Here is a 13,910-nt window from a genome sequence, read left to right as displayed (position 1 = left end):
ATGCTTTGAATCTATACTTTTTAAAGTATGCCTTATTTTTATAAGAAATATTAACCACAGCTATCACGGAATATCAGCATCATGTCAACTAACAATTGAACACTGGTTTATAAATTAATATCCACTGGTAATTGAAATTGGTTAATATTTTTAAAATATTTAAAAACCTTTATAGGATATTTTGCTTGTCAGCCTATATTGTTAACATGATAATGGGATAAAAGAAGTTACATCTTTTACTAAAAGGTATGGGCCTAATCCAGTAGTCATCATTTATGTCACAATCCCAATCCCTGAGCATTCTAAACTCTTATTGACTTCAGAGGAGTTTTGACCAAGTAACTGAGGGCTCCCAATCCAGCAAGGAAATTAAACACATGCTTAGTTTTAAGTATGTAAACAGTCACATTGAAATAAATAGTACTATTTACAGTTAAGCATGTGCTTAAGAGCTTTAATGGATCAGGGCCTGAGTGAGGACTTCAGGACTGGGCCTTATGTTTTCATACTTTGTGCAAAAAAATTAGCTGTACTTGTATAGTGTACTTTGTGCACAGCATGGTGCAATGTTTAATTGTCTGTTAAGCTTTTACAAACTACTGATAAAATATGCAGTTGCACTTAGTAGGCAGAGTGTCTTTTTAGCAGGATATTGACAGGAGAAGAGTAACATCTGGAGAAGGTATCCTGTGTGGGCATGATACCTAAATCTGAAGTATGAATGTGCTTTTTCCAAATATATCGTCAGATAGTATTCATGAAAGTTCATCTTCTGGTCATTTTTTCAGAGTTATTCTATCTTTGGCATGTCAGCATCCATTCCAGAGAAGAATTGTTCAATAGCGAACAAAGTTTCAGAAGGCAGACTTGTATTTCTTGGTTTTCTGTCAGACAGATTTCTCTGAATTTCATCAGATAAATCATAATGCAGCTTCTTAGCCATTCTAGATCACACCTTTCTTTCTTTGAGATATTGGCTGGGCTCTCGCTGACAATGCCTAAAGGGAAAGGCTCTAGGATGACATTTGTATGTTTTATTTTTCTGCTACAGAGAGGGAAGGAGGAGGACTGGGAAATTAATTAATTTGTTTTCCCATTTAAACAAAACAACTTTATCTTAAGCATAATCAAGGAAGGACGCAATCCCATGTGGCAAATAAATGCATAGTAAGCTGTATTTTCTGTGGAAAAATTTTAGTTTGTTGCTGAAAAATATATAGTAGGTATATTGGTAGTCTACAACAGTGTTCACCTTGTGAAATCTGAAGTGGAGATTGGGGCTAGTGACCATGGTACATTCCGATTTATTCCAGCGGAACAAAACCAAAATAAAACAAAAAAGAACTTTCCAGAAGTATTTTTATGATTCCCAAGGATAATCCATCTCTGGCAGGGATGATTTAGCAGTTTGCAGAGGGGACAGAGAAATTATCTCATCATCCTCATAATTTGGTGGTAAAGTTTTAATAACAGGCTCTTAGAAGCCGTCTACAGTACATCATTGTAACTGAGAGTATAGACAGGACTGATTGTTTTCAGAACCACTATGGAAAGGGGTCTTTACAATTGGTGGAGCATTCAATTTCCCAAGTGCAGAGTGGGTTAGCAATAAAATATCATGCTTCAGCATAGCCTTCCTAGTGGAGGTGGAGTGTAGGAATTGTAGAAATGCTGGACTGTCTACTGTGGAGCTTTTCTCTTTTGGGGAAAAACAAATCAGCCATTTTCGGGGTGGTGAGATTTGTTTTCCAAGAAAACTCAGGTTAGGTGCAACATCTGATTTTTGAAAGTAGTCCTACATTTTACTCAGTTGTCTGAGTGCTGACAGCAGCACTGTGAGGTCATCAGGTGATTTGTCTAAGGTCATACCAGGGGTTCACCAGAGATTAGAGCGAGGATTCTCCCAACTCTCATTTTCAGAGGCCATGTGGGTGACTGTCACTTAGATTCATTTCAATCAATACAGTACTTACAGTGCAACATAATAACTCAATTGAACTTTATATTAATTCCTATTAGCTTTAGAAAACAAACACTGCCTCCCTCTCTCTCATGCACCCGTGCATGTGTGCGCATGCACACACCCACACACACCCCTTGTTAGCATTTGACCAAATTTTGCGGACTACTAGTGCGGCTGTGATTTAGTCAAAACATACTTTTTAATGTTAAAATTCTGCAATATCCATCAGCAGCTTCAAAATTTCATTTTGTTTTGTAACTTTATGGTAAGAGTTTTTATAAACATAGCATTTTTATTACATATTTGACACGCTTTGTTCTGTAATTTTAATTCATGCTTTGCTCTAAGCTAAAATTCATATGGATATCCAACTGTTGGTCATCTAGTGCCAACTAAGAACAGTTGTTCTGTAAAAGTGACTTGGATATTGCTTGTTGTCAAAAATAATATGTCAGTCATGGTATTTAAGGCCAGGAGGGACCACCAGATCATCTAGTCTGACCTCATGTGTGTATAATTCCACCAACACTAGCCAGCACTTCCATACTAAATGCAACAACTGAAATTAGTCCACAGTATTACAGCCCACAGGAGACTAGCTATGTGCCATAGGCAGAGAATAAGAGTGACTGGCATGCAGCTTGTGTGTCTCCTCATGTTGTAAATGGATTTTAGGTTATAGAATGATCAAAAGTTTTGAAAAATAAGTAGTGATTTAGGAATTTAGGAACTCTTTAAGTTCACATATTCAAAACCACATTTGATTTTGGACACTTCAGGCTTCTCTTTGGTAGAATTGTCTAAAAGTTTATGTTTAAACAACCAACAAACATGATCAGCTCTTATAAACACTTTTTTAGTTACATCCTTTTTACTATATGTGAAGTTTTATAAGCACTTTTCATATAGAACAGTTTGTATGGGAAAGTGTTATTTCAACCATTTCTTAAAAGGTATGGGCCCAGTTTTGAAGTTCTCACTGATTTTTATTGAATCTTTTACTCAGACAAAGCTCCCCCTGTGTCTAGTCCTGACTCTGGTATTGAGCAAGCACTGTCTGGTCAGAGACCCACAACCCATGCCAGGCTGTGCAGAGGCTTAATATTAGCTGAAACCTTAGTGGTAAGGCTTTTTTGAGGGCGTAGCATTGATTTCTGGTGAACAATCCCTTCCCCTTCCCCTGGAAGCAGAGTTCATGACTATACTTCCTTGCTCCCACAGTTTATGACTTTGGGGGTTTGGGGTGTGATATCATGCTGATGTTGCCTCCCTTGACATCCCAGTGCAAGGAGGGGTTCTTTCCAGCCAGTGGCCAGAGAAACAGTGACAGAGCATTAGCCTGCAGTCCAGGTCAACAGCTCCAAAATGATATCCCTCAGCCAGGGCATTTAGTGGCCAAGCAAGTCACAGCACAGACACTTACCACTTCTCCTGCTCGCTAGATATTTGGTTGGCCGGCTTCCTACTGCAACCTGTTCTTTAAGGGTCCCTGCAGCACGAGGGCTACAGAGGGCTGCATTATCCCTGGAGGGTGGTGGCATACGTGGAGGTTAGGACCTGCAGAAGCACAATCGAGGGAGGAGGCAACTCATTTGTGTCAGCTCTACTTTTTCTTTAGCTGCTTCATTGAACAAATCTAATCTCTCCTTTCCGTGCCAGCCTCTCCATCCATAGATTTGGTCATGTCAGCAGTCAGTTCCCCTTCATCAGAATAAGAGACTATTAACTTAAATGAAAGCTTTGCCTGAGTGAAAACTCAGAAGGGGCTTCAAAGTGACTATGTATATTATAGCATATGCATATGCATTCTTATTAACCAGTTACAATACAGACCTACATTAGAAACAAAGCCCTGGGAATGAAAATCACATATATTTGTGTTGTTCAACAGTGACATCTTTGACAATTTGTCAGCAGCCACCATCCAACCTGTCAGTCAGGCCTGTAACCGGTGGGTCATTGGCTATTCTCTCTCCCTCAACCAGTACTTTCAAGTTGTGCCTACATCTTGCCACCTCGTCCTGCATAATGTTTCTAAGATTTGACCTTTTTCATCTAAAACATAGTCCAAACCTTTATAATCTCCTATCTTAATTACCACAATTTCCTCTCATTCTGTGGCCTCCCTGAGGCTCACATAGTCACCATTCTCTGGCTTCCTCTCACACTCCAGTTGGTTCAAAAAGCTGCAACTAAGATCATCTTCCTGGTCTGTTCCTTAGTTCTGACAGATATCACTCCTGTCTTTCAGTCCCTCCACTATGCTCTCTTTTCCCACCACATCTAGTTCAAACTTCTTTTCCTTACCTCCAAGGCCCGTCACAGGTTTCCTTCCTTTCCTGTCGGCTCTTGTCTCTTACCATGGTGCTCCACTTCATCAATGGTACTAGCCTTGTCTACCCTCTTGTCTGCGTCTCCTCCAGCCATTCTCCTCCTCTTTCTTCCAAGCTGCCCCTTTATACATGGATCACCCTCCTCAAAGTAATAGATAAGACCACCACCATCTCCTCCTCCAAATCCCTGCTCAAGACTTTCTTCAATGAATCGTACGGGTCATTAGCCAGTTCATTAAGGGTGATTTGAGAAAAGAGGTGGTGGGGTGTATTTAATGTGCAATGTGATTTTATTTTTATTTAATGTGATTTTATTTTTGTAATAAATAATAATATAAATATACAAAATGTTAATTAAATATATATTTCAATTCCTTCCTCCCCACCCCCATTGCTTCTTGCGTTAAATCAGGAGCTTTTTTTGCAAAGAACTGTGTCTTCCTATGTGTTTGTACATATAGCGTCCTTATCTGGATTTATTTGGGCATAAGCTTTCGTGGGTAAAAAACCCACAAAAGCTTATGCCCAAATAAATCTGTTCGTCTTTAAGGTGCCGCTGGACTCTTCGTTGTTTTTGTGGATACAGACTAACACGGCTACGCTCTGATACGTATCTGGATTGAGGACTTTGACCATTACCATGGTAGAAATGATGATGAAGTGTCAGCGTGATAGACTCTAAAGGAACTTTGGTTGGAAGGAGATGTTGAATTCCAAGGGTGGTGATTTAAAGAGGAATAAAATTAGGGGGATTCCCATTGTACTTGAAAAATGTATTTAAAATATTCTATATTAATAAAGTTTAATTTCGTACTGACTTAGTATTGTACAACAGTACAACATTAAATAAATCTCATTTCAATATTTTCTGTAAAATGAGAGAAGGAGAAAAATGAGTGGTGGACAAAAGAGAGAACAAAGACAGACAGAACTGTAATGAAAGAGATATGTAAGAAACTTTCTATATCTTTTTCTAGATACTCTCTTTTCATTGAAGTTCACAGGCTTCTTTTCTTCATTGAACCTCACATATAAAAGAAGCTGAAATTAATGGTTAGCGACACCATTGTGCAGTGTAATAATTTCTTCTTTATGTTTGTTGTTATACATATGGAGGCTGTGCAGAGGATTGGTTTGTTTATTTAGAATTTGATTTATGTAATATTTTCATATTGTGCTTACTGTATTTCATGATTGTTAGTGCACCATGGAACACACATACTGCTACACAGTGAGTATTGTGGTGTTCCCCAAACATTTGAAACCTGAGCCCCCTAAAAATCATCTTAATTTATATATCTTTCTTCCCATGCCTTAGTCAATTCCACCCCTTACACTCAAACTTTAGGAAACTGTACAATACTTCTCTCCTTTATATGCATATAAATTGGGCATGTGTGTTATGCATATACACACAAATGTGTTTGTGTGTGTATTCAGGCAAAACAGTTAATTTAGAACCCATGAAACAATTGTGAATATTGTCAATAACATTTCAGGGTTTTTTTCCCTGTTTAAACTTAACCTGTCCAAGTTTAACTACTTGTTACTACCTCAAGTTCAATTGCAAAATATAATTATGCATGAATGCATACATATAATCCTCTATGGCTCTTCTATGAGGAGATTTACTTTTATCAGTCTCTAAAGAATGGTGTCCGAACCCTGAGTAGGGCATGCCAGCTCTTTAAATTTGGGAAGTAAGTGAGAGTCCCACAGTCTCCTTCAAATTCCCCTTGAGTCTTTGCAACTTCAACTGCTGTTAGCATAGCCTGCAGCATATTCTAGTTGTCTTCTCTGGTTGGGTGAGGGAGCTCACATGCTAAATCCAACAAAACTTACAAAGTCTCTGGAGAAAAACTCAGGGAACTTTTCATGCCTCCTGGCCAGTCTTTTGTGCTCTCTTTCCCAATTGCACCACATTTTGGAAAACGCTACAGTTTTGAATGCTATGGAAGAGTCAGATATAGCAACAGCTTGTGGTATCTATTGTATGTTGGAGCATTTTGCTATCCTGGACACTTTTAGTGCTGAACTATTTTTTTGGTTCATAAATTTGTAATACTGACTGAGATTACAGTGGAACTGAATTTGTTTACATATGGCATGTTGCTCTTACCTTCCAGGTTCTGCAAAATCCTTCCTCTTCACTGTACCAGGGATGTCATGCTCCACATTTCATTTGTCCACTTCTCCATGTTATTTCTCTTAGCTTTTCTCCCCACACTACCTGCCATGCAGGTTATGCCATTCCTCAGCTGGCAGGCAAGCCCACTTCCTCTTCACTGTACCAGGGATGTCATGCTCCACATTTCATTTGTCCACTTCTCCATGTTATTTCTCTAAGCTTTTCTCCCCCCACTACCTGCCATGCAGGTTATGCCATTCCTCAGCTGGCTGGCAAGCCCACTACCCTCTCTGTCAGAGCTCTCCTGAAACCCCATCTTTCTTGCGATTCACACAAGAAGATATAACAGACTAGTTGGTAAGGTAACATGATTGTCTGTGATATGATAATGATATATATACATAAACACACACAAACCCTAACAAAGGCTCTGATCCTCCAGTGTGTTACAGCAGTGTCACATTGTAACTGCAGAAAAATCCATGTTGTTATTTACTGGCAGAAAACTGTTGTAATGGAGAATCAGTCCCTATGTAGACATAATATGTGTGTGTGTGTGTATGTGTTTGTGTAAACAATATGGTGAGGTGCTGGTTGTGAATTGAGTTCCATTTTGTACCTAAAGTAGTTCTGTTTTGTGCTTTGTTTTGTATGAAAAAATACGAACAGTATATTCTCCACAAAATTCCAGCACTTACTCTTTGATATGCAAGTAAATTTGCAGGTAAATCTATTAATTAGTTTATGAATTAAAATTAATTAAAATCTGGGTTATTTAAGAAGTTAAAGGAATTAAATTAACAACCTTAACTCTGCCCTGCAATGATGCTAGATAGAGACAAGTTATCATAAATCTCTATAGTGATTTTAAAAATCAGTTTAATATAATCTGGGACCACAAACACTTAAAAAACCATGGGATTATTTCATGATGTCAGTACAAGGCAAAATAAGGTCGCTTGAGTGTCTTAACTATACATTTCTTACTTTAATGTGTTTGGATTTCTGTTTAGTGTAACCTTAACCCTGAATTTTCTGGGTTTATAATGCTAAGTTTTGAAAAAAATACAACATTCATGGTTTTGACCTTCCATGCCATCCTTGGGGAATGCTCAATCACTGGAGATATGGAGTGATTAGATGTTCCACTAATGACTGAAAGCGGAGTCTTTGTTACTTTTCCTTTTGCCACTGTGGCCAGTTAGAAGATGTAGGCCATGTACTTTCAGGCTGAATCTATCAGCAAGGGCTTGCTGGTTCCCTTATGGACTTGCATAATGCCCTTTCTTCAGCTACTGAATGGTTAAGATACTTAGGCTAACACATTTGGTTTGACTGTCCATGTACAAGCAATCACAACATATGTAGCACCTGGTCACCTTACTAAAGATTGTTCTTCCTTTTACCCTCCATCCATCTATCTGTCAGTTTTGTCTTATTTAGAGTTTAATCTCTCTGGGGCAAGGTAGTATATCTTTGTTTGTATTTGGAAAGTGCCTACCAAGCACACTGAGTGAAGAAGATTTCATTCAACCAGGATAAGTGTTTTCTTTCCTTATTTAAGTTGAGTCAAGTTATATACTGTCTAGAGAATAGATACATTTTTATGAATAGAAAGGATTTTTTTCCCACTCGACCTGTTAAACCAATTCGTTTTACAGCTTGACAAGAAACCAAGTCATGCACTGCCTGGAGTAAAGCACTTAAATAATCAATAAATGGCCATTTTGCCCTGCAAAGAGAGTCGAGTTTACCTCTCTAGACTCCATATGTCATTCCTTAAATGGGCAAAGGTTGGCAGAGCTGCAGCAGTGGCATACTCAGCTCTGGGAGTGATATGGTGGAGCACAGTGCCTGTGAGTCTGTCAGGTCATTCAAAGGGTAATGCTAGCAGGTTCCTAAGAGATTCCTGTCCAGTAGCACTGATTCAATCATCTGTGTCTGTGATTTACGGACTTGCAGGGAGGTCTAGGTCTGGATTACAGGAGTTTGCAGAAGGTACAAAACTGTGTAGATCTACTGTCCAGTTCATTGCTTGCTGGAAGGAGGGGAACTGAAAATTATACACTCAGTGACACTATGCTGTTGAGATAACTAGAGGGTCTGCACATTTTTTTGCTCCTGTGGGCATTGTGCATTGCACAAACCAGGGGCTCCTTTCATCCCTCCATTCCCCCAGCCCAAAAGCTTCCTATGTGCCTGTCAAGGTTCCTCCCCCACTCTGAACTCTAGGGTACAGATGTGGGGACCTGCATGAAAAAACCCCCTAAGCTTATCTTTACCAGCTTAGGTCAAAACTTCCCCAAGGTACAAAATATTACACCCGTTATCCTTGGAATGGCCGCTACCACCACCAAACTAATACTGGTTACTGGGGAAGAGCTGTTTGGACGCGTCTTTCCCCCCAAAATACTTCCCAAAACCTTGCACCCCACTTCCTGGACAAGGTTTGGTAAAAAAGCCTCACCAATTTGCCTAGGTGACTACAGACCCAGACCCTTGGATCTTAAGAACAATGAACAATCCTCCCAACACTTGCACCCCCCCTTTCCTGGGAAATGTTGGATAAAAAGCCTCACCAATTTGCATAGGTGACCACAGACCCAAACCCTTGGATCTGAGAACAATGAAAAAGCATTCAGTTTCTTACAAGAAGACTTTTAATAAAAAATAGAAGTAAATAGGAATAAAGAAATCCCCCCTGTAAAATCAGGATGGTAGATATCTTACAGGGTAATTAGATTCAAAAACATAGAGAACCCCTCTAGGCAAAACCTTAAGTTACAAAAAAGATGCACAGACAGAAATAGTTATTCTATTCAGCACAATGCTTTTCTCAGCCATTTAAAGGAATCATAATCTAACACATACCTAGCTAGATTACTTACTAAAAGTTCTAAGACTCCATTCCTGTTCTGTCTCTGGCAAGAGCAGCATACAGACAGACACAAACCCTTTGTTTGTCTCCCTCCTCCCAGCTTTTGAAAGTATCTTGTCTCCTCATTGGTCATTTTGGTCAGGTGCCAGCGAGGTTACCTTTAGCTTCTTAACCCTTTACAGGTGAGAGGAGCTTTCCCCTGGCCAGGAGGGATTTCAAAGGGGTTTATCCTTCCCTTTATATTTATGACAGTGCCACTCTCCCATAACCCCTCTAATTCAGAGACTCTTTGCAACCCCTCTCCCCCATGCCAGGGGTTCTGTGTGTGTCCTCAATTCCTTTTCTGCTACATGCCATGTCCCCATGTCCCTCTCCCCCTATACCATTGGTCCCCATTCTCCTCCCCCATGCCAGGGGTTCAGTGTGTCCCCTCATTTCTCCCTTCCCCCCATGGCTCCATTCTCACTTCCCCATCATGCAAAGGGCTCTGTGTATCCTCCATTTCCCTCTCTCCTCATAGCATTATTCCTCATTCTCCCCTCCATGCCAGGGGCCCTGGTGCCCCCACTTTGCTGCCGTGCCTCTCATTCTTCCTTTCCCACCATAACAGGGTCCCCCATTTTCCCCCTACTCTGGGGGTTCTCTGTGTACCCCCTTCTCTCCCCCCCTCATATCCTCCCTTCCCCCACCATTAGCTTTAGAGTCAGAGTGGAGATTGGCTGAGTTACCTGTGGTATCACAATGGTCTAGGACTCTAGGTGTGGCATAGATACATGACTTCTTGTAGCTGAACACCACACGGGTGTAATTCATAAAACGAAAATCGCTGAGAACTTAAAAATTGGATGGCAACAGACTGTAAATCCCAGTGATGATGGAACCTGGTGATATTCTGAACAAAAAGAGCTCTCAGCCATGCCTGTAGCTTTTCCCATTGCTTCTCACTGACTCTGCAGATGCAGTAGGCTTCAGAGTGACACACAGAGAGTGTGACAATCCTGGAATCTTATCTAGAGTAGGGGAAGGACATGTAACAAGAGGAAGCATGGCCTTGTGGTTAAGGGGCTGGATGAAGATCAGGGATCCATTCCTGGCTCTGCTACCGATTCTCTGTGTGACCTCGTCTGAGTTACTTATTCTTTTGGTGGATCAGTTGCCATCTGTAAAATGGGGATAATAATGCTTCCTTCCTCCCACCCTCTTGTCTTGTCTGTTTAGAGTGTAAACTCTTCAGGGCTGGGACTGTCTCTCTATTGTGTGTTTGTGGGCCCCTACCTGAGGTTGGACACTATAGTGGGCCCCTACCTGAGTGGGCCCCTACTTGAGGTTGGGCACTATAATAAAACAAATAATAATAATAATAATTAATAAGAAATGTAACCTAATACAACTGTTGGTTTTTAATTCATTGACCATCCACCACTTCTTAGAAACAATTTCAGGTATCTCTTATATTCATTTCTACTTTTTCTGCCTTCAGTTACTTAATCAACTCATTCTTTTTAATTCCCACAATCTGTATTTTTTAAATCATTGATATATACTCACCCTGGTTGTGGTGGATTCTTGAAAGTCTTTAAATCAAGGCTTTTTAAAAGCTGTGGAAGCTGTGGGCTTGAGGCTGAAATTACTGGGTGCGGGTTCTATGGCCTGTATTAAGCAGGAGGTCAGACTAGATGCACAACTCTGCACATCCATGAATCGATGATTTTTTTCTCTTTTTGAGCGAGAACTAGTCCAACTTCCTGAGCCTTCCTTTGTAACCTTGTTTGATGAAATCTAATATCATTTTTGAACTACCTTCTGGTGCACTCTCTCCAAGTCAAGAGTATTCTCCCTGTACAATGATCAGCACTATATACAGTATGTTGAGTTGCAGCGTTGAGAGGCTGAAGGTTCTCCTGAAATTGAACAGCAAAATGGGATACTATAGCCAAATCAATCAGATAATAAATGCAAAGGTGTTTCTGCTGGAAACAAGGCATCAGTGAAGAGGAAGAATATGCAGTAATTGTGGTCTAGTCTTCTAGGTCTGCAAAAAGGAGGTTCAAAATCCTTGTGGCATTTGTTTGGATTTTTCTGGAATACTGTGCACAATTATGGTCTCCTGTGTTTAAGAAAGATGAATTCAAATTGGAACAGGTGCAGAGAAGGGCTACTAGGATGATCAGAGGAATGGAAAACCTACCTTATGAGAGGATACTCAAGGTGTTTGGCTTGTTTAGCCTAACCAAAAGAAGGCTGAGGGGAGATATGATTGCTCTATATACATCAGAAGGATAACTATCGAGGAGGGACAGGAATTATTTAAGATAGGCGCCAATGTTGACACAAGAACAAATTAAAATTAGATGAAGGTTTCTAATCACTGGAGTAGTGAAGTTCTGGAACAGCCTCCCAATGGGAGCAGTGGGGGCAAAAAACCTAACTAGCTTCAAGCCTGACTTTAATAAGTTAATGGAGGGGATGGTATGATGAGACTGCCTGCAATGGCATGTGGTCCATCTGCAACTGCTAGTAGCAAAATCCATAATGGGCAGCGATGGGGAGGGCTCTTATTTACTACAGAAAATTGTTTCCCAAGTGTCTGTCTGGTGAGTCTCGCTGACATGCTCAGGGTTCAACTGGTTGCCATAGTTGGGATCAGGAAGGAATTTTCCTCCAGGTCAGATTGGCAGAGACCTTAGGGGTTTTTCACCTTCCTTTGCAGCATGAGGCCTGGGTCACTTGCTGGCTTAAACTAGAGTAAATAATGGATTCTCTGTAACTTTTGAAGTGTTTAAATCATGATTTGAGAACTTTAATAAGTCAGCCAAAAGTTACAGTTCTATTAGAGGAGGGGGTAGATGAAGTTATGTGGCCTACAATGTGCAGAAGGTCAGACTAGATAATCATAGAATCATAGAATATCAGGGTTGGAAGGGACTTCAGGAGGTCATCTAGTCCAACCCCCTGCTCAAAGCAGGACCAATTTCCAACTAAATCATCCCAGCCAGGGCTTTGTCAAGCCTGACCTTAAAAACCTCTCAGGAAGGAGAGCCCACCACCTTCCTAGTGAAAAGTGCTTCACCATTCCAGTGCTTCACCACCCTCCTAGTGAAAAAGTTTTTCCTAATATCCAACCTAAACCTCCCCCACTGAAACTTGAGACCATTACTCCTTGACAATGGTCCCTTCTGGCCTTAAAGTCTATGAGGCTGTGAGACTTCACATGATTGCATGGGTGTAATGGACAGCAGAATGTACATTTGCATGTCTACACTTGAGATGTGTAAGTAGATACTGCTCCATCTGCAGAAATGATGTGCTTTATACTATTCAGCCTCGTTTGCTATATGCATATGGGTAATTAATAGTAACAATCCCCTTCCAAATCATGTTTTCCTCTGTCTGGCAGTTGCATGATCTTCCCTCTCCTTCCTTCCTTCCTTCCAACCAACCAGCAGGTGTGTAATATTAATGTGTGTGTGTACGTGTGGTGGGTGTGTTGGGAAATTTTTAAGATTCTATTGATCACGTACTTGGTAACACTTTTCTTGCACATTTAAACATAATCATTAAAGAAAGATTTTTTTAAAAAATAGGATAATAATAGATGAAATTGCATATTTCCTATTAATTTATATCACTGATTTGGAAAAAGCAACCCAATAACTTCCTGTTCTCTGTTATCTCCCACAGGGTGCAGCTTTAATTCGAATGTTGGCTAGTTTTATGGGTCACTCCGTATTTCAGATGGGCTTACAAGTAAGTAGGAAGCATTCTGTCTTTTTTATGTGTATTTGTAACCTTTGGCTGTTTTTTGTTTGTTTGTTTTAAGCAAGTATTTCTCTTTTTAAAGTTCTGAACAGTTGTGACATCATCATGTCCCTGAAGCTAAATTTGATGGGAAGCATTAGTTTGTATAACATCAGAGCCATCACTCCAGCAAATGAAAGAATTCTCAGTGTGTCAAGTGCCACACAGTTTCACTTTTATTTGGTGTATATCACCAAGTGGAAATCATTTTCAGATATGTAAGCACTTGATTATCCATCACTGAAAGAGCTTACTGAGGCAAAAGCCACTTTGCTTCAATTACATTTAAATTTTAATATAAAATAAAAATGAACTATGTCAATCTCACTAGAAAATATGTGGCTGCAAAGCTAATCATATTTTTCAGATAAATACTTCCCCCCACCCCATCAAAACCCTGGAGTTTTACTTTTACCTTTGATGAACATGGAGTGCTCTTTGCCTTAATTATATTTTGAAAACTCCCTCTGCCTTTTAAAAGAGGTTTAAAGAAATAATACTTCTGTTCAAAGAGAGAAAGAAATTCACTGTGCTGATTACCAAAGATGAACTTTTTCAGCAGTAATTCAGAGTAAATGTATATTTTGTAAACCATTTTAAAACAAACCAAAACATAAAAAAATGCAACTCCCTTTATTTCTGTTTAAGTAATAAGAAATCTGTTTAAGTAAATCATGTTACAGGCAACTGTGATTGATGAATTATGTATGATGCAGTCTGCTACTTAGAAATGTCCTTTAAAGTAAATTGATGTTCACCTGAAATACAATTATGCTAAGATGGAAAGAGCAATCAATCTTATCTGTTCTT

The 13,910-nt window shown here is 39.8% G+C and overlaps 1 protein-coding gene across 1 annotated transcript in view; it reads left to right on the top strand.

The window, feature by feature from the left end:
* Positions 1-13,910, top strand: part of TRHDE (thyrotropin releasing hormone degrading enzyme) — a 319,124-nt gene that overhangs the window by 177,960 nt on the left and 127,254 nt on the right. The window contains exon 7 of the mRNA XM_048835753.2: positions 12,984-13,049. Coding sequence (XP_048691710.1) covers positions 12,984-13,049 — 66 coding nt within the window. The remainder of the gene's footprint in view (positions 1-12,983; positions 13,050-13,910) is intronic.

Source organism: Caretta caretta, chromosome 1 (genome assembly GCF_965140235.1).
Source record: "Caretta caretta isolate rCarCar2 chromosome 1, rCarCar1.hap1, whole genome shotgun sequence".
Lineage (NCBI taxonomy): Eukaryota > Metazoa > Chordata > Testudines > Cheloniidae > Caretta > Caretta caretta.
Note: the sequence above shows the minus strand (reverse complement) of the source record. Positions and strands in the feature narration are given on the sequence as shown.